Genomic DNA, 20,922 nt, shown 5'->3' with positions numbered 1-20,922 from the left:
AAAGTTTTCCGATCAGCACTGACCTTTGATTCAAATTCTTAGTCAACATGACTTTACTGTTACTACTTTACATTATTGGATGACTGATTTGGCTTTTTCAGTACTGATACCAAAGTTGGTATCCAGACACTGACATAACATTTTGGACATATTGGAATTGATTTTGTATACAATACAGGTACATTGTATACAAATTATGTTTATATATGAAGAGTTCAGATGCAAAAAGTCTCTAAGTGCCATTTGAAATTTTAATCTAAAATGACTATTATTATCAGGCTCCTATATACACTCATCTAAAGGATTATTAGGAACACCTGTTCAATTTCTCATTAATGCAATTATGTAATCAACCAATCACGTGACAGTTGCTTCAATGCATTTAGGGGTGTGGTCCTGGTCAAGACAATCTCCTGAACTCCAAACTGAATGTCAGAATGGGAAAGAAAGGTGATTTAAGCAATTTTGAGCGTGGCATGGTTGTTGGTGCCAGACGAGCCGGTCTGAGTATTCCACAATCTGCTCAGTTACTGGGATTTTCATGCACAACCATTTCTAGAGTTTACAAAGAATGGTGTGAAAAGGGAAAAACATCCAGTATGCAGCAGTCCTGTGGGCGAAAATGCCTTGTTGATGCTAGAGGTCAGAGGAGAATGAGCCGACTGATTCAAGCTGATAGAAGAGCAACTAGCATAAGCTGATAGAAGAGCAACTTTGACTGAAATAACCACTCATTACAACCGAGGTATGCAGCAAAGCATTTGTGAAGCCACAACACGCACAACCTTGAGGCGGATGGGCTACAACAGCAGAAGACCCCACCGGGTACCACTCATCTCCACTACAAATAGGAAAAAGAGGCTACAATTTGCACAAGTTCACCAAAATTGGACAGTTGAAGACTGGAAAAATGTTGCCTGGTCTGATGAGTCTGGATTTCTGTTGAGACATTCAGATGGTAGAGTCAGAATTTGGCGTAAACAGAATGAGAACATGGATCCATCATGCCTCGTTACCACTGTGCAGGCTGCTGGTGGTGGTGTAATGGTGTAGGGGATGTTTTCTTGGCACACTTTAGGCTCCTTAGTGCCAATTGGGCATCGTTTAAATGCCACGGCCTACCTGAGCATTGTTTCTGACCATGTCCATTCCTTTATGACCACCATGTACCAATCCTTCCAGCAGGATAATGCACCATGTCACAAAGCTTGAATAATTTCAAATTGGTTTCTTGAACATGACAATGAGTTCACTGTACTAAAATGGCCCCCACAGTCACCAGATCGCAACCCAATAGAGCATCTTTGGGATGTGGTGGAATGGGAGCTTTGTGCCCTGGATGTGCATCCCACAAATCTCCTTCAACTGCAAGATGCTATGACTTGACTTTAAACTTTATTAATCCCCAAAGGGAAATTTAGATGTCACAGCAGCACAACCATACAATTAATTAATTAAAACAACTTTAAAACAACATTCACAAACAACATAACAGCATTGTAATTATATACAAAAACATAAATCCTAAAAAGTATGTCATCTTAAATAACACTGATTATATGGGCAACATTTCTAAAGAATGCTTTCAGCACCTTGTTGAACCAATACCATGTAAAATTAAGGCAGTTCTGAAGGTGAAAAGGGGTCAAACACAGTGTTAGTATGGGGTTCCTAATAATCCTTTAGTTGAGTGTATATGTTCAGTCCTTTTATTTTAATGGAATAGAAAATGAATTATACATTGCCATTAAAGTAAAATTACTGAACCTAAACACAGGAGATTAATAAAAATGCTCATTTAAAAAGTACAATTCAGACGCCACTCTTCATATACAGATACTCTGTATATAATACATATATAAATGTATTTACAAAGCTAAAAAAAAATATTACAAATTAAATGTGATAATATATACTACTACTAATTTTACTGCAATACAAATGCTAATAATACTAATACTTATGTAACAATAATAATACATTAAAAAAAAAAAACTTACTTTATATAACTACAACTTTTATTTATTTATTTTATTATTTATTATCAGGACTCCATTCTCATGGCAACTTACTAACATTCTAAATAAATAAATAATTTTTTTAATGTTTATTTCCAATGTAAACAATGAAGATTTCAATGTACGTATAAACAACTAAATTTAAAAATAAAATTGTAAATAAACTTCCTGTCCTCACAAAGTGGTTATTTGGTTGTTGGATGACTAGAAGATTTTAATTGCTAGTTTTAGCATTTAAATCAGTCTCTGTTGTCTGTTTATAACCACATTCTAATCGCAGTGTCTTATTTCATGTTGTAGATGGGAATTTGAGTGTGATGAGCATCAAGTCCTGTAATGGATCTGAACAATCCAAACACATGCAATGACACTCAGCCTGATGTTTATCACCAGTCCAGCACAGAAATGGACCACACAAACAAGAGATATTCTGTAATAGCACTGTTCACATTACAGCAGACATGCATTCACCAGCTGATGTGCACAGAGAGAGAGAAACAGTGGGGATTGGATACTATGGCAGGTGTCTTCTTTCCCCTCTTCCCTTCACACACTCTTCAAACAGCCTTGAACCTACTCTTGGGTGGTCTGGGTAATTTCCAATTTTAATCTTAGTAGTATGTACAGTATGTGTTTTATCAGCATGTGGGTGAATAGACACTTGCAAATGTGTCTTTATCTGGTATCCACCACTAATAGGCAGAAAATGGGGGATTGTGGGTAGATTAAAGACGGAGATGCTGCAAGATGACAAAAGGAAGGACTTGGACACTTCATTAATTCATCTCCCTCTTTCTCTCTCTTTATCTCTCTCTCTCTTTCTCGCACACACATACAGTTACTGAGTGTTTCTTTTCTCTTCCAGATGAGGAATCTCCTGGTCTGTACGGCTTCCTGCATGTGATCGTCCATAAAGCCACGGGCTTTAAAGAATCTGCCAGTAAGTCAAAGTGTCTTGTCTGTTTCATTTTTTATAGAATATAAAAAATATTGAAAACACATTTATCCTGCACAATGAAGAATAATGGAAAAAAATAATTTGTTTGAATCAGCATTTCTCAGAGTGTGGTCTGTGGCCCAGTAAGTATTGCAGGGTAGCTGCAGCCCACACTTTGGGAAATGCTGATCTATACAGATGTATTGTCTTATTATGCCGAGCACAAGTAATTGACCTCATATGTTGGGGAGAAAGGAAGAAAGAGGAAGGTTGTTACTGAAAAACTACACTTTTTTTTTCAAGTGTTCACCTTAGATGAACTCTCCATCAGTTAGCTGTAAACACTATTGCATATTACTGTAGCACTTGTGCTTAGAGTAAGTTACTATGATTGTGTAGGAGAGCAATTAGATGGGAAAAAAAGAAAAACAATATGAGCAATATGAATGAAGTCACAAACCTCCCTGCAGACTTTAAAAAAATATATAATATGTATATCCTTCACTGAATGCAGATTTCTGAATGACTTGTGGGTACAACATTCACCAAAATGAGCAGTGTACAACAGAACATACTAGGGGAAGTACCATTCAACATTTCAATAGAATGCAGTACGGTCCGGGAAGTAAATTAATGTGAAAAATATTTCTGAAACCAACCCACTGAAAATAGGGCAGGCAATGATACACTCTAAGTACTCAGTCTTTCATTTCTTGAGTGATGAATGTGTATGAGTATACAGTATATTGTATATATACTGTATAATGTGCAAGGTATTTTATTCAGAACATAGCATTTTCTTTCTATGTATTTCTTGTTTTATACAGAAATACATTTCATTGTGTTAAAATTGTCATGTTGGCTTTAAATCAAGCTGACAAAAGCCTCTGCAAAGGATGAAATATGTGCACTGTGGGAGATGTACAACATTCATGCACATAGAAACTCTTGTTATATAAGTTCCTTTTTAGTATAGCAGAGAGTGGCAGAGATGAATCTGTATCTGAAAATTCTCTCCCATGGCTCCATCACACAGGACATATATCTTTACTGATTATGTCTCTTTGCTTTATGAGGTCAGGGCTTGACTGAAATACCCAATCACGTTTATGTACAGTGAATTTGCATAACTTATGCATGTGGCCAGCAGATTCGCTCGCTCAGATCAGCTCAGCCCTGATAACAATGCCCTAATAAATCGCACAATATTGTTCCTTAAGAATGATTCAAAAGAGCCATTGTGTTAGTCTGCTTTGTGTTTTTTTTAAATGCTTGTTTTCTTGGTTCATTTTTTGTGTTTGGCGCATTTGAAGTCGTTTGTCATGGAGTTTGTGGTTTTGTGGTCTTCTTGAATGTGACAGTGAGAGAAAACATGTGTTGCGCATATGGATATGCAGGTGTTTTAATATCTTTTTATATGGGATGTACTTGCTCCATCTCAGCCCCTGATTGAATCCTCCTCTCCAAATCTTATTAAAGGCCTTGAACCACTCTGACAGGAAATGCATCCAAATCCTCGCTCTGGGCCATTAATGAAAACTAGGTCGTTGACATTGGCTTCCTGATAAAAAGAGTTTGTGGGAGAAAAATACTGACCCAGAATACTAACCACAACTTTTGATGCTTAAAGTAAATGATTTATCTTTACTGTTCTGCTAGCTTACAACATCTAATCCTTTTGCTCAAAGAGTTCCAGTCTTATCAGTTGCATATGGCTAGTTCATACAGCAGCAGATTCCTTCAATTAACACAACTGTTTGATAATAATAAGAAAAAAAAATTCTTGAGCAGCAAAGCAGCATATTAGATTGATTTCTGAATTATTTCTGATCATATGATACTCAAGACTGGAGTAATGGATGCAACAAACGAAACAAGAAATCAGCTTTGCATCACAGTACAAATTTACAGGTGCTTCTCAATAAATTAGAATGTCGAGGAAAAGTTAATTTATTTCAGTAATTCAACTCAAATTGTGAAACTGGTGTTTTAAATTCAGTGCACACAGATTGAAGTAGTTTAATTCTTTGGTTCTTTTAATTGTGATGATTTTAGCTCACATTTAACAAAAACCCACCAATTCACGACAAATCTCAACAAATTAGAATATGGTGACATGCCAATCAGCTAATCAACTCAAAACACTTGCAAAGGTTTCCTGAGCCTTCAAAATGGTCTCAGACAATCATTGACACCCTTCACAAGGAGGTTAAGTCACAAACATCTATTGCCTAAGAAACTGGCTGTTCACAGAGTGCTGTATCCAAGCATGTTAATAAAAAGTTGATTGGAAGAAAAAAGTGTGGAAGAAAAAGATGCACAACTAACCGAAGAGAGAACTGCAGCTTTATGAAGATTGTCAAGCAAAATTGATTCAAGAATTTGAGTGAACTTCACAAGGAATGGACTGAGGCTGTGTGTGGAGAGATATAGCTGCCCTTATTTCATGTTTTTAGTATTGAGAGCAAGGAAGTGGGGCTGACTGAGTGATGTTTGAAGTACAGTTCTACTGAATGGGACAGGATGGGTTTGGGTAAAGGTCTTTTCATTTAAGACATCATTCATTATTTAAGAATTTATTTATTTTTATTTAGCAGATGCTAAATGGATCATTTATGCTTCATATTTATTTTGGTTTACATTTGTGTTGCCCCAAACAGTGATAGCTAAATATTGTGTTTATTTTTTCGAGTTGTAGTGTATTTTTATTTGTTATAAATGCATACAAACTAAAAAAGTATAGTCAGCAATTATAATTAAAGTGAAAGTTCAGCCAAAATGAACATTTCTCATGTTTTTATTCGCCCACATGTCATTTTAAACCTGCACGACTTTCTTTTGTATGCAAAAAATAGATCGTTTGAAGAATGTTATTAATTAAACAGTTTGGCACCAATTGAATTCCATTGGATGAACTAAAACAACACTGAAATATTTCTCAAAGTATCTTTTTATTCTTATAAGTATATTATTCTTATCTTTTTATCTTATAAGTAAGTCACACAGATATAGAATGATATGAGGGTGAGTAAATGAAGTTTTTATTTTTGGGTGAATAGTTCCTTTAAACTTAATTTGGGCAAAAAGCTTTTGCAATAGAAATGCAGAAATGGTTAGTTCACCCAAATATGAAGATTCTGTCAATATTTACTCACCCTCATGTTGTTCCAAACCTTTAAGACATTTGTTCATTTTCTTGAACGGGTCAGTAAAAAAAGCCCTTGGATTTCATCAAAAATATCTTAATTTGTATTCCGAAGTTTGAAACGACACGAGGGTGAGTAATTAATGAGAGAATTTTCATTTTTTGGGTGAACTTACCCTTTAACTGTACTGAATGTGCACTTGTACTGTGTACTTTAATTCTTAAAAGTATATATATATATATATATATATATATATATATATATATATATATATTAAAAAAAAAATTAATCCACAGATAATATAATAATAATGAAAGGAAAGGCTACTTAAATATATTTTAAGAGAGTACATTTTAAATCATTGTTTTGATAATCTTTTGTTGTTTTATTTTATATTTAAAGTGAATATATTTAAAAAGTAGACTTCATTTTCACAAGGGCCAGGTTGCTTCCACCAAAAAAATTTAACTGAATTACCCCCAAATCAAAAAGCTGGCCTCAAAAACTGAAATTCCCTGAAAAAACCCTGAAATTCCCAATGGTGACATTTTGGTGTTATCTCATTATTATGATCATTTTGGCACGAGAAGACGTGTGTGCTGACACAGCTGGTGTGTATGTGTGCAAATACAGCTTCATTATAAAGCAACACACCCACCCCACATTTATTAACATACACATTACACACCACACTATCAATTACCAGTGGCCTGATTGACTGCACACTCGTTTTAAAGCCACGCTCACAAGCCCCACGGTGTGTTTTGAAGCCGACCGCTCTTGTGTGACACCACCTCCATACTAATTGAACATCACCTCATTTCTCTCCTGTCTCAACAATACACCCCACGCATAGCAGAGGTCAGAGGTCATGGCGAGCTGTAATCCATCAAACTGTCAGTTGGCCACACAAACTATAGCAATGTGATAAAGTTCATTTGCTATTAGAGAAGTGTGTGAGCACGTGAGGCATGTTGCTGTAAGACATATAGACAGATTGATAAGACAAATGCCCTGTTCCTTTGTGTATGTGTGTGTGTGTGTGTGTGTGTGTCCTGACCATCACTGATTTGTGTTTCAGTATTGACACAAATGGATGTATCTGAAACAGATGCTAGAACAGCAGGATGCAAAAATCGTTTAAGGTTTTAAATGCTGACACCATGTCTACACAGTGAACCATTAAGTGTTAGAACTAAACTTACATGCCTCGATTAATTAACACAAAGAAATGAATCATACTGAGGCTGTGATTTTCTTTAACTGCACTAAGTGCTAATTTAATATAAACACATTTATTACAGCAATAAACCCTGAGAGGCTTTGCATGTGATTGGTATTAAGTGGTTTTCATATTTTCAATTCCTAAAACCCCCGTAACAGTGGTAAAATCTGTAGTGCTTGGATTTGTATGGCTTACTGCATTCAGCCACAGCAATTTACTGTAATAAAAGGTACAGTACCATTCAAAAGTTTGGGGATTTTTTTTATATTTTGACAAAAGTCTAGAAGTCAAAAAACAATAAAATAATAATATTGTGAAATATTTGTATAAATTAAAATAGCTGTTTTCCACATAACATTTCCTATTATTATCAATGTTGAAAAGGTTTTTATGAAAACTGATACTTCTTTTTTTCAGGATTATTGGATGAAAGTAAAAAAAAAGCATTAATTTGAAATAGTGATCTTTTGTATTGATTTAAATGTCTATACTGTCTCTTTTGATCAATTTAATGCATTGCTGCTGAATAAAACTGTTATTATTATTTTAGAACAATGTGTATGTTATTTACTTAGATTTTTTAAGTAGTATTAGTAGTTGTGATATTAAGTTTAATACAAATATTAATATAATAATATCTAGTACCAATTATCAATGTCAATTTCTGATTTTTAAATAAAAATAAATGAATAAAACGGAATAGAATAAATAATTCTGTTTCCAAGTTATACATATCTGTAGGTTGTTTATTGGTTTCAAACATAAAAGCAACTTAGCACATTGATATGGAATTCAACTTTTATGTTTTTGAAGGTGTGTGTATGAAACCGCTTCCAAATGGCCTTTTTTATGAAAGTATGTTTTTTTTCTCATGTGTTCTCTGTAGATCTTTACTGTACCCTGGAGGTGGACTCTTTTGGTTACTTTGTCAGTAAGGCCAAAACTCGTGTTTTCAGAGACACTACAGAACCACAGTGGAATGAGGTCAGCTTTTTAAAAGTGTATCCTTATAATAAAGAAAGGTCACCTGACAAATCACCATCATGTATCTGTAATTAATTCATTTGTCCTCCTTTAGGAGTTCGAAATAGAGCTGGAGGGCTCTCAGTGTCTGCGGATCCTGTGCTACGAGAAGTGTTATGACAAAACAAAGCTCAATAAGGACGATAATGAGATCGTCGACAAGATCATGGGAAAGGGACAAGTACAGGTAGGACAAAGAGACAAGCACATTGCTAAACCACGATGTGTACGCAAACAGTAAACACTCAGGTCTTTGAGTAGACCCCACCAGACTGGTTTAGACCACAAAAGGTCAGACTTAATTTGTTGTGGTTTCCTGATGAGAGTCATTTTATTGTTGTCTGGTTTGAGCATGTGCTCTGCAGATGGTGTGTTGTGGTGCTGTGTTTTTGACATGGGCAGCTTTACTTCCTGAGAACCCATGGTTTATATTTTTTTCACTTCACAAACGTGGGAAATGCACCAGTTAGATTGCAGTTAGTGTGTGTGTGTGTGTGTGTGTGTGTGTTTGTTGAGATCAGTGTGTTTGCTGTACGAAGCTGACATTAGAAGCAGACATCCGGACTTGCATCAACACAAGAAAATTCCCTTTCAGTATGAATCTTTGAAAAGTCTCTTCTTTTTTTTTTGTTGTTGTATGCATTGTTGCTACAACCATTTTAGCCGTTAATGCTACATTTTGCTGTCATTATCAAGCCATTTTGATCTTGTTTTGCTAAGCTTTACACTTAAACATCTAGAGCAGCTTTTGGGGGCTAAAAATGAGGTGGATTTAATTTGACTGGAGGTTTATTTCGGTTTTATGTTCATGTTATTCTCTTGGGATTGTAGCCAGAGGTGAATTAACAGCACAAGAGATAATTCTCTGTTTTCTCAGAGAATGTGGTGTGTGTCAGATACAGTACACACGTTAGCACAACCCGCTAAACACACGCATACAGCACTGCTTCTACACACACAGAGGGACTCATAGTGACTCATAGTGATGGTCTTTTGGGAATAGAGATGTCTTAGAGATGCTTTATGCCAATGAGCATGCAAAAAAAAGTTGGAAAATTTGCCTATTTTCAAAAAAGCAGTGTTCCTTTAATATTGTAGGCCAGTATGTTGGAGCACATAAGCTTTTGCAGAAAGCTTCACAGTGTTTCACTGTATGTGTGTTTGTTGATGGAAGTAGCACAATCTGTAAAACAAGCATCTTATATTCCCTCATAATAGAAACCAAATCTTCAGAGTGAGAAGGGCACAGCTGCTCTTATAGAGGTGCACTTCACACTCGCCCTTCAGTATGTGTGACCTATGGCCCGTTTAACTCTCTCCTATGGTGTAAAGTATATTTTTAAGAGATATTTGATTGCTTGGCCTTCTAGTTAATACCTTCCTTCCTGGACAGGAAGACAAGCGGCTTCTGAAACTAAAGTCACTTCTTTCTGTGCATGTGAGAGGCCTTGTCCATGTGGAAGTGAGTTTAAAGAGGGTGTTTAAATCGCTGGTGAGAAGAGACTTTGTGCAGTGCACAGGTCGATACTGAAGCAGATTTAGATTCATTAGAGGGTCTTTATACAGGTTATTACTGAGACACTCAACCCTTTAGCTCAATAATATATGCTTGATTCAGTGTGTGACCTTGAAACTTTCTGCATCCAGTTCATTCGGTCAGTTGGGTTTGTATGTCTAACTTCAGGACTTCTTTTAAGGATCTAACACCAGGAGCAGCACATTTTTAAAGCAGTCGCCATGAATGTATTTGTGGAATGATATGTTGTGCTGTGGATATAATGATGGCACATGCACACACAGTACAGTATGAGAGGGCTAATGAGTGTGGAGTAGGCAGCTGTACTCATCACTCAGAGAGAATGGGATACTTTGATGACTTCATCAGGTTTAATTAAACTCATACTGCACCTGTCCGCTGGCCTTCTCTAAACCTCATCACAGCCCTCTAATGTGATAATGGCTGTGCAGTCAAACAGCTGCTACAGAGAAACATGAGGATGTAATCGTGTATGGTGTAGTAGTGAAATATGCCACCATTTTACTAGATTTGTTGCGTTTTCACTCAGAAAGTATACCATTAAGCAACTGTAAGTAGGCTGTCATGATGTGCATCCCATGATTGTAGCAAGTTGTTTTTTATATATGATAGTAATTTCAAATATTTTTTTTCAAATACCGCTTGGTGTAAGTACCATGCATGGATTATGTACATGCATGGATTTTCAGCAGCCATTACTCAATTGTTCAGTGTCACATGATCCATCAGAAATCATTCTGATATGTTGATTTGATGCTTAAGAAGCATTTATTATTATTATTGTCACTGCTTTTATTATAATTTCAGGATTCTTTGAATAGAAAGATTAAAAAGAACAGCATTTATTTTAAAAATATCACCTTTTATCAATTTAATTTATTCTTGCTGAATAAAGGTATTCATTTCTTTCAAAAAAATGTTTTTGTTTACTGCAAATAAAAAAAAAAAGACTGCCTTTTTATTATTTTTTTAAATGCAGTTTTATTCTAAAATTAGGTAAGTACAGTAAGCATCACTAGCATGACATTTACAAGAGCTATATATATATATATATATATATATATATATATATATATATAACATATTCATAAAATACAGTAAGTAAATATTTTACCCAGTATTGCTGTCTGATTTGATTTGTGAAACTAAGGCATAAACCTTATTTTATTCTGCAAAAAAGCTGGCCAAAAGGAATGCAAATAAAGATATAATTACAGAGAGCTAAATCATTGTCATTCATGTGTTGAGGATAATATTAAATACATGCCAGGTGCTTTGTTACATTCTACTGACTTTACATGTCTGTGATCAGTGCTATTGTGGGCAAGGTCAACATCTGGACCTTCTTATGCTCTAAAACACACAATCCTCCAAACTAATCAGTCTCTGTCATTTCGATTATGTAATGCTGTGATTGTGTTGCCATCATGAGTATCTGAGCCTGATCTTCTGTTTAAATCTTTCCCTCTGAGCGTCTGTTTTCTTAACTTCTCTGGTTGAGGTGGACGGAGCCCAAATGTTTCCCTTCCCTCCCTGGAGAGATTCTGATTTATTTAACAACTTTCTGGCTCCTACATGTAAAAATCCTTAAATGGTCTCATTGTAGCAACTCCCTTCTGCTTTTACTGGACCCTGGTACTACAGTCATGTTTTATAGGGAGATGGGAAAACTTATATTCGTCTATTCACATTCACAAAGCAGCATGATTATGATTCATGTCACTCTATGGGAGAAATAACCCAAAGCCTGTTAATGAAGTGGATACAATACTGTAAAGTAAGATGATGATCACAGTCACCAGATCTTCAACTACATTCCTCACCAAATTTCTTGCTTTAAGTTGTTTTTCTGCCCACAGTGATACCACAGTACTGTACAAAACAGCAGAATAACAGCCAATCAGAAGAAGCTGTGCATTGCAGCTCAATGAATGGCTTTGTTGCTGTCACTGTAAACTCTCCTTGACGCTTGTCCTGCCTGGTTAAGACATAGTGTTTGTAAAAGCCCCAGGATCATCCTGATTGAGTCAGAACCTGGTGTGATCCGTTAATATCACTCAGGCCTTTTATTTCAGCATATCTGCTTGGCTTGGGACCACTGGGAGTTGATCTTTGACCTCTGGGGGTTTCATCTGTTATTGTCCATAAAAGAGCTTTTAAGTGCTGTTCCAGTTTTGTAAAGAGTGAACCGGCCGGTTTCTTCTGATGGAAAATGAATCAATATCTTTCACTATGTCAAATCAAATACAAACACTCACAGATCCTGTCAAATGAGGCTTGATTGAAAAAGACATGTTGCTTAAAATGATTAACATTTACTGTCATGCTGGTGTTTTCCATTAATAAAGTGCAAAATATATATTATATATATCATTTTGTAAAATTAAGTTTATCTAACGTATTCAATAGTTAAGTTTATCTAACATATTCAATACTTGCTTTTAAAGCTTTCTAAAAACTTACTGGATTTTGTAATGTACCAATTTGAACACTGTTCCAAAGTACCAGAACTAGTATGAAAAACTAGTGAAAACAAGTTCATCGTCTAACTTTCTAAACACTTTCATCATACCAAACACAGTGACCTGAGAGTGTTACATCAATGTAGATAGCGATATGATGTTTTGCTTTTCTCTGTAGTGGCTTGTTATATAATGCCACAGACGACAACCGCAGTATTTCACAGGCAGGAAGTGTGTAAGATTGCTTTTATGCTTTATTCCTCTCCTCACCAGCCTCCTCCTCTTCTCCCTCAGGGAGTCCTCTTTCTCTTCATGCCTTGCTTTCGATTTATCTCTCCCCCTTTAGTCAGTATCTTATGGTCTTTTCATGTGTTTTCAGCTCTTCGGCTGTGAAGTGTTGTGTTGAATGTCCTTGTGGAAACTCTTTCAGTTATAACGATCTCTCTGGGTGGGGTTTATACCCCTCTACTCCCTGTAAGGCAACTAATGCTATGCTTTGTCAACACAATGCTCTCTTTTAAAGGGAGCCATATCTTACACTACAATAGCATTTTTTTAATTCCCTGACATCATTTATTATGTTAAAACTTTAGAAACTTTTCTAATCAGCGTTTAAAACAATTGTGCTGCTTAACATTTTTGTGGAAACTGGTCATTTTGAATGAGTCTGGGATGAATAGAAAATTATTTTAAATATAAATCTTTTGCTGCCTTATACATGGCTTTACTACAGCGTTTGATCGATTTAATGTTAATTAAAAAAAAAAATATTTTTTAAAATGTATTACCCTTATCTTTTGGTTACCCTAGTTACTCTAATCTTTTGAACAGTAACTGAAAAGTGAAAGTGACGTGACATTCAGCCAAGTATGGTGACCCATACTCAGAATTCGTGCTCTGCTTTTAACCCATCCAAAGTGCACACACACAGAGCAGTGAACACACACACACCGTGAACACACACCCGGAGCATTGGGCAGCCATTTATGCTGCGGCGCCCGGGGGGCAGTTGGGGGTTCGATGCCTTTCTCAAGGGCACCTCAGTCATGGTATTGAAGGTGGAGAGAGAACTGTACATGCACTCCCCCCACCCACAATTCCTGCTCACAACCCTTCGATTGGGAGTCCGAATCTCTAACTATTAGGCCACGACTTCCCCACAAATGCGTATGTTTATGTACATCATGATTAAATAATTTAATTTCAATCTGACAGAACTTGGTATCATCTTCCTCTAATGTTTAGGACTAATGCAACAATAATACTTATTATTATTAATAATAATATGAATGAATGAATGCTGAATAGACATTGATTTGTAAACCTGGGTGAAGATATACAAGGCATTTCTCAATGTCAAGGATACTTCCTTGGTAGGACTGATCCTTCCAAGTCACTTCCTTCAGAGGCTAGGTGAGACTCCTCTTTAGCATACGGAGAACACGTAAATGGAGCAGGCTAGCAAGTGCATGTTATTGCTTCATTACGTCAGTGAAAAGGTCCGTTTGAATAACTGTGAATGGTATCATTAAATTACTTTGGACAACTTAACTAGTTATTTATAAAAGAAATGCCGTTGACGCAACCAATTGTTAAATGACAGGTCCGGTTCAGTTAACCATTTGTATTTGTATAATTTACAATATCAATACGGTAGTAATTTGTACTGGCATTTAAAAGTCAAACTTTACTTATATTTACTACAGTTATAACAAATGTTTGGTAACGTAAATAAAAACCGTTAACGCTACGATTACATTAACGTTCAACATTTTTGAATTTTTGAACTCACGTTAGATAGCAAAGCTGCGCGCATAGGATTGTGGGTGATTTGAGATCATGAAGAGCGCGAAGGATACACATATGCATCCTTTCCTGTGTATGGGATAATCTTCGAACGAAGGACTCAGTCCTTGGTCGACATTGGAACAGTCCTTCGACGGATGTCGATGACATAGCATCCTCGAAATACTGGCTTCCGAGGATCCTTTCTTGACATTGAGAAACACCTACAGTCTGAAGATTTCAGAACTTTTTTTTTGTTTGCATAAGTTATTTTTATGCATTGGTGAAGGGTTTTAACTGTATGTACAGTGATTGAATTGGTCTGGATCAGTATTAGACCACTCTTTAAAAAAATGTTAATAGTATCTTTAGTAGTAGAAGAATTCATGCCTTAGAAGCCTCTACTCTCATTGTCCATGTGCTGGTGGAACAGGATGTCATGTCCTCTTTGAGGCAGTATTCTTATTCACTGTAACTCGAGATGGAACAAACCCATTGAGAACAGAACTCCTCTCACCCCGGACCCTTCTAGAGCTCCCCACAGAGACAAACAACAGCCAGCTTTGCGCTTTGAGGTTTCTCCACAAACCCACACCTTCTCGAAACATAATTGTGTAAGAAAACAGCTTTCTGGCAGCCTGGTTCCAGATGACATGTATTAAAACAGATTAAGCTATGAGCTTGTTCGCAACACCTTCAGCAAAAGGTTCATCAGGCGTGAAGAGCATTTACACTTTATTTGTCTTCCTAGAGAGGTTTGCGGTTAGCCACGGAGGTCTGGTGTCATTTTCTATCCTGATCTGGTTTATGTTACAAAATAAATAAAAAATACTAGTATGTCAGGCTAGATTTCTTGGTTTTGGCATCTTCGGGTTGTCTTTGTGTGGATACGGTTGAGGATGGATTCATGTACCGTTATTGTTTCCCAGTGGCTGTGCGTGCATGCATGGAGCATATTGTAATCTGAATACTATGGACCATCATTAATCATAACCACTCCATCTGTCAGGTTTTTTTGTAATATGTCATGTCACCTCTGTTTCTCTCGCTTTCCCTCAACCATCCTACAATCCCCAGAGGCCCCTGATTCCATCAACCTTGACAGATGGGTGTTTTATGGCGCCCGCAGATACATACACTCGCACACACAAACTTGCTGTAGGGTGCACATACTAACAAATTGGTGGGACAGATTTGTTGCATATAAATGGCATCAGTTTGCGGGTCCAGCTGATGCTAGTGGCTGTCTACATGCGACAGTATTTGTTTGAGTCTATCAAAAAAGCTGCAACTTTGGCATCATTACTCAGTATTTTCTCAATCATCAAATCTTTTTACCTTGTGTATGGTGTATTGATGTTTATACTATTTTTTTGTTGTTGTTTTTGTTTTTTTTTGTTCTGGTTTTATGCTTTAACATTTATTTTTGCTTCTTTGGCAGTATACTGGTGTTCAATTGTTCCATTATTTTCACCAAAAGCACATCGCTAATAGTGAAATCACCACTAATTACATTTATTGTCCTGCAGGTTTTTCTTTCCATTTAAACAAAATCTGTTTCATCTATTTTCAGGTTAATTCATTGTTCATAGACTGTTTTCTGTAACCTGACCTCTTTTAGATAACTAATTCCAGGTTTACCGATTACTGAAATCAAGGCTTTTCCTGCTAGATTCAAGTCTGCACTGATCTGGCTATAAAAGCAGAATTTAGCAGTGAGGATCGGATATAATTGGGTCATGTTTAGACAGGAAGTGGAACACAAAGCCCCAGTGAAAACCTCTTAATTTAGCTGAAATTCACCAAAGTTCACAACTCTGCAAGCTTGTGTTGATCTGAGTCTTTCTTTGGAAAGTCTAATCAGATTTAGTATTTATTGACTTATTTATTATTTAGTATTTATTGACTGAGAAAAAGAACAATGGGTAACTATGAGATGATTTCTCTCCCTGTTCTAGAAATACATTTCCTCTCTCTCTGTTGCTTTTTCTCCTTCACAGCTCAAATATTCATCAGGGCTCAGAGAGCTCAAAACAGTGACGCTCAAGTGCATTATGGAGCTAAGGAGTAGAACAACAATGAGTTCACTGAGTTCACTCTATTTTTCCACTCTTATATCATCTCTACAACACTAACAAGGTTCTGGGATTTTTCTCTAGGGATGCACTTGAATGAACTACACCTTTTAACATTTTTGGGGCACAAAATTTGGGATGGGCATATTTTTTGTTGTTTGTAAACATAAATATGTTACAATACAAATTGCATCTTTAATTACAAGCATTATGTAATGTAATTAGGGGTTTCCCCGACTAAGGATTTTCATAGTCTAATCGGAATTTTCGAATCTTGCTGATATTCGACTGATAGTCGAATCATATGTTTGGGGGCGGGGCAAAACACATTGAGTCAAGTCAGATATTCGACAGCCATAATTACTGATGTTAACTCACAGGGAAAATGTGTAATAAATGCCTCGCAGGTATAAACGGGGTAAATAATGTTTTTATGTTTTGATTTAAAGATAGTTAGCACTAAACATCGGCGAAACCCTAACAATTCACAATTTTTACAATAGTGTTCTCATTATAAAGTTAGCCTATATGACAGAAGTTATTAATGTTGTGCATTTCTGTTTTGAGAGGCACGCACTGAAAATGACCAGTAGAGTGACACATTTGATAGCAAGTTTTTAATCAATGGGATTCAACTCATAATTTCATATAGAATACGTTTCGTTATTTATACAACATACGTTAATATTTGGACTTAAAGGTTATCTGCAAAAAGAGCCTAATGCAAATGAATGTGTCTGCGCGGCTCTGAATGAACTCCTTTTGTGGACGCGTTCTTCATGAAACACAAACATGGCAGCTAAACTCTAAAATTTCACAGCGTTTTATTATAATGGTGTTCTCATTATAATGGTATGTGACAGTCCAGTCATGGTTATTAATATTCTGCATTGTAGTTTGACCTGCTTGTGCTGTGCACTGAAGAGATTTCACCGTAGTAGTACAATGAAGTGCTTGATTCAAACAATTGCATCTAATATTAGGTAAATAATATATTCACGATATACATACACCGGTTGAAATTTTTTGAAAACACTTGTACCCTATCTGTTCGAAAAATCCAGTCTCTGCCTGTGTCAGTTTGAGTCTTGGTGAAGTTTTAAATCTCTGCCGCCAAGATGCTCCTCTGTTGGTCACGGATTATGGAAAGTGATCTATAGGGGTGGGTGGATTTATTCACACACTTTAAAATATTAATTTGAAGCTTCTTTCTTTTCAGATTCCTATTCACAGCTTTATCATAATATGCTGCATATTAACTTACTGTGGGAAAAATGCAAGTTCTATGTGAAATCAGACATTTGAGCTCCCCAATATAGTCAGATGGCATAATCATAACAGCCCGCGAATATTCGACTGTGAGATTGGCAGTCGAATCAGGCTCCTCGAATCGAAGCATCGAATTGTCGACTATTTGGGGACACCCCTAAATGTAATGTTTGATTAAATTGTTAATAAGAAGTTATTTCAAAAGTATATCTTCTGCAATACAAAGATACAAATCCTTTGGTCATGAATAATGCATTGGCTGTATACTCATAAAAGTATAACAAGCAAAGCAAAAATAATACTGTTTTGTAGTAAAGAACTGCAAAGTGCTACAGACATATTTTGTTAATAATTTTGGATGGCAAGGGAAGAAAATCAGACAATCACAGTGTAAAGATTTATCTTGACACTGAATCGAAATGTATTAAAGGGGTCATATGATGCATTTTCAAGTTTTCCTTTCTCTTTGGAGTGTTACAAGCTCTTGGTGCATAAAGAAGATTTGTAAAGTTGCAAAGACTAAAGTCTCAAATCCAAAATGATATTTTTAATTAAGAGTCCACCACACCCTACTAAGACGACTCGTTCTAACACGCCTTCACATATCTACATCACGATGTGGGAAGATTTGTATAACGCCACCCAAATGTTCACGCAAACAAAGAAGGCAGAACCTTTGATTCTCACTTTTGCCGCCACGATGTTGTGGAGATGCTGTGTGTTTCATTGTGAAAGCGAAGCTACTTTGTTTGGCCTTCCAAAAGAGAATACAAATAGAAATCAGTGGTTAAGTTGTATTTACAACACTGCTCCAGAACAGTTTAACCCAAATATTCAGATGTGTGTAGCGCAGTTTATGGAGGATGAGGACTGTTTCCTGAACCAGTAGCCTACAATGCGTCTGTGGCACAAAGGCTGTTTCTATAAAGTTGGGCAGTTCAAACATTGCAAGGACAGTCTTGCTCTTCTGACTCACAGCCTGTAAGTAAGTATTTTTATATTTAAATAATTTGTCACTAATGATTCAAACGTGAGTTTTGAGCAATGTAGTATAGCACTTGTTGTTTTTTATTTCTCCGATCACAAATGGAGACGTGGTTTTATGTTTATGCAGCGCGATACGCAACACGTAAAAAGATAGTATACGTCGTTATAATCAGTAATTATGTCCCCACTGGATGCAACAAATGCCTAGTTTGTAATGGGTTTTGTTGGTTTTGTCTTGTCTAGTGATGTCCAGATTGCAAACTAATCTTTCTATTTAACCGGATCTTCTTAGCGAACCGGTTGAACCAGTTGACCAAATCGAACTGAATCGTTTGAAACGGTTCACGTCTCAAGTGTGCACTAATCCACAAATTACTTAAGTTATTCGGTTTATAAACATGCCTGACACTCTGATGCAAAATAAACCAATATCCCGAGCTATTCAGTTACTCCTAACAGTACATTGACCGAACTGCTAAAAGAGGACTGATGATGGGATGCGCACGAGCAGAGCAACTGGACTGAGTCTTGTCCTGCTGAGAGACAGCATTGCAGTGTTGAGGGGCGTAACATTTCCGTCACACGCTTGAGGGATTTGGCCAATCACAATGCACTGGATAGCTGGCCAATCAGAGCACACCTCACTTTTCAGAGCGATGAGCTTTGTAAAAATCAACGCGTTTCAGAAGGTGGTGCATAGAGGAGAAACAATAATGTACATTATAATGAAAATAATGTGTTTTTTTAACCTTAAACCGCTTAAACACATTGCATTACACCAAATACACAAAATAATGTTCTTTTTAGCAACATCATATGACCCATTTAAAGCATAAAGCACCAGCATCTCCTCAGCAGAGCAGATCTCCCTCACATTCATAGAGATGTTAACACAGCTTCCTGTGGTGTGGAGTTACATCATCCTCATCACACATCACCTATATGAAGCATTACATAACCTTAAGTCTAGCTATGCAACCTCTCTGAGAGAGAACATGCAAGTATCTTGATCAGTGACATACATTGATTGAGTTTCATGTTGTTTTCATTTTGAAAATTATAGACCCTGCAAAATCATTTGTTTTGAGGGCAACTTTATGCTAGTATACTCCAGAAAGTTAACTAAACTTGACTTTTTTACACAGCTGAAAGTTAGTTCTAAAATGCATAAAAAAATCTAATCCATTATATTTAATGGCATCTGTAAGCTTTTTGTGCACCATTCTGCCAGCGTGTTGTCTTTTTGCTGTAGGGCAAAAACTATGTACCTGAGCAAATGTATTCCTGAAGTTTATGACAGAAACAACAGTCAGAAAGAAAGAACAGCAGCATTGTTTGGGTGGAGAGTATTTAATCAGAGATTGCAGCTGGCAGTTTTTTTCTCCCAACAGAAAGCACAAGAACATGGAACAAAGAAAGAATGATGGCAGGTGGTCCAATAAAACAATATGTCAGCATGTCAAAAACATAAATCAGAGAGGGGGAGATGTACCCCCCCCCCCCACACACACACACACACGCTGCTCTGAAGACCCCCTGGGAACTCCCCTCTTCTCATACACATCTTCCATCCACACCAAACCTTCTCTCGCCTTTCCAGTAATGCTCTATTTGCACATTCAGGCTCAAATTTCAATTTATGATGCACATGCCACTGGTGAATAAATTGAGAAAATGCATTGGTTATGTATTGGTTATATTCAGTTCATGAAAGTAAAGCATCGTTTCCTTATTATTTCTAAAATGTTTTGTCCCTTTGTCAAATGAAGCTTACCCTGGAGGTCCAATGCACTGCAGAGTTTAGCTCCAACCCTGATTAAAGTCACCTGTCTGCCATTTTCAAATGATCCCAAAGACATTGATTGGCACTGATTAGCATTTTCAGGTGTGTTTGATTAGGGTTAGCGCTAAACTCTGCAGGAAAGTGGATCTCGAGGTCCAGATTTGAGGATCCCTGATTTAGAAGCTTTCCTCTTTTGAATCTGTGGCAAAAAGGAACGTTATGTCACAGAGCATCATATTTGAGAATATTTTAGATTATCTATACAGTATATACTGTATACACACACACACACACTTCTGTAAAAAATGTTGGAGTCAGTAAAATGTTTTTTCAGCAAGGTCACAGTATATTGATCAAAAGTGACAATAAAAACATTTATGATGTTATAACAGATTTCTGTTTCAAATAAATGCGGTTCTTTAAAACTTTTTTTGTGTGTAGGATAAAACTATAATTGATATAATAAAAAAAAAAACTTTATTATGTTATTAATTTATTGTGTTGTATATAGTCTACAGTACATACTGTAGTACTGTACTATTTCACTGTGTACATGGATCCTCTTAACCTGATTTCTGCTGTCCCTCTCAGGTTCACACAGTTTGTTTATGGTATTCCTTTTTTAATGAGTCGCTGTATGTTGGCTGCATGTAGGGATGCTCCAGTCTGTTCTTT

The 20,922-nt window shown here is 36.4% G+C and overlaps 1 protein-coding gene across 5 annotated transcripts in view; it reads left to right on the top strand.

Annotated features, from left to right (window-relative positions):
• LOC113049730 (ABR activator of RhoGEF and GTPase) overlaps positions 1-20,922 on the top strand; it is a 176,853-nt gene that overhangs the window by 116,550 nt on the left and 39,381 nt on the right. For all 5 annotated transcript variants that reach the window (XM_026212330.1, XM_026212331.1, XM_026212332.1 and 2 more), the window contains 3 exons: positions 2,884-2,958; positions 8,213-8,310; positions 8,405-8,536. In XM_026212330.1, coding sequence (XP_026068115.1) covers positions 2,884-2,958; positions 8,213-8,310; positions 8,405-8,536 — 305 coding nt within the window. The remainder of the gene's footprint in view (positions 1-2,883; positions 2,959-8,212; positions 8,311-8,404; positions 8,537-20,922) is intronic.

This window comes from Carassius auratus, chromosome 30, assembly GCF_003368295.1.
Source record: "Carassius auratus strain Wakin chromosome 30, ASM336829v1, whole genome shotgun sequence".
Classification (NCBI taxonomy): domain Eukaryota; kingdom Metazoa; phylum Chordata; class Actinopteri; order Cypriniformes; family Cyprinidae; genus Carassius; species Carassius auratus.
This window is presented reverse-complemented; position numbering and strand designations above follow the sequence as displayed.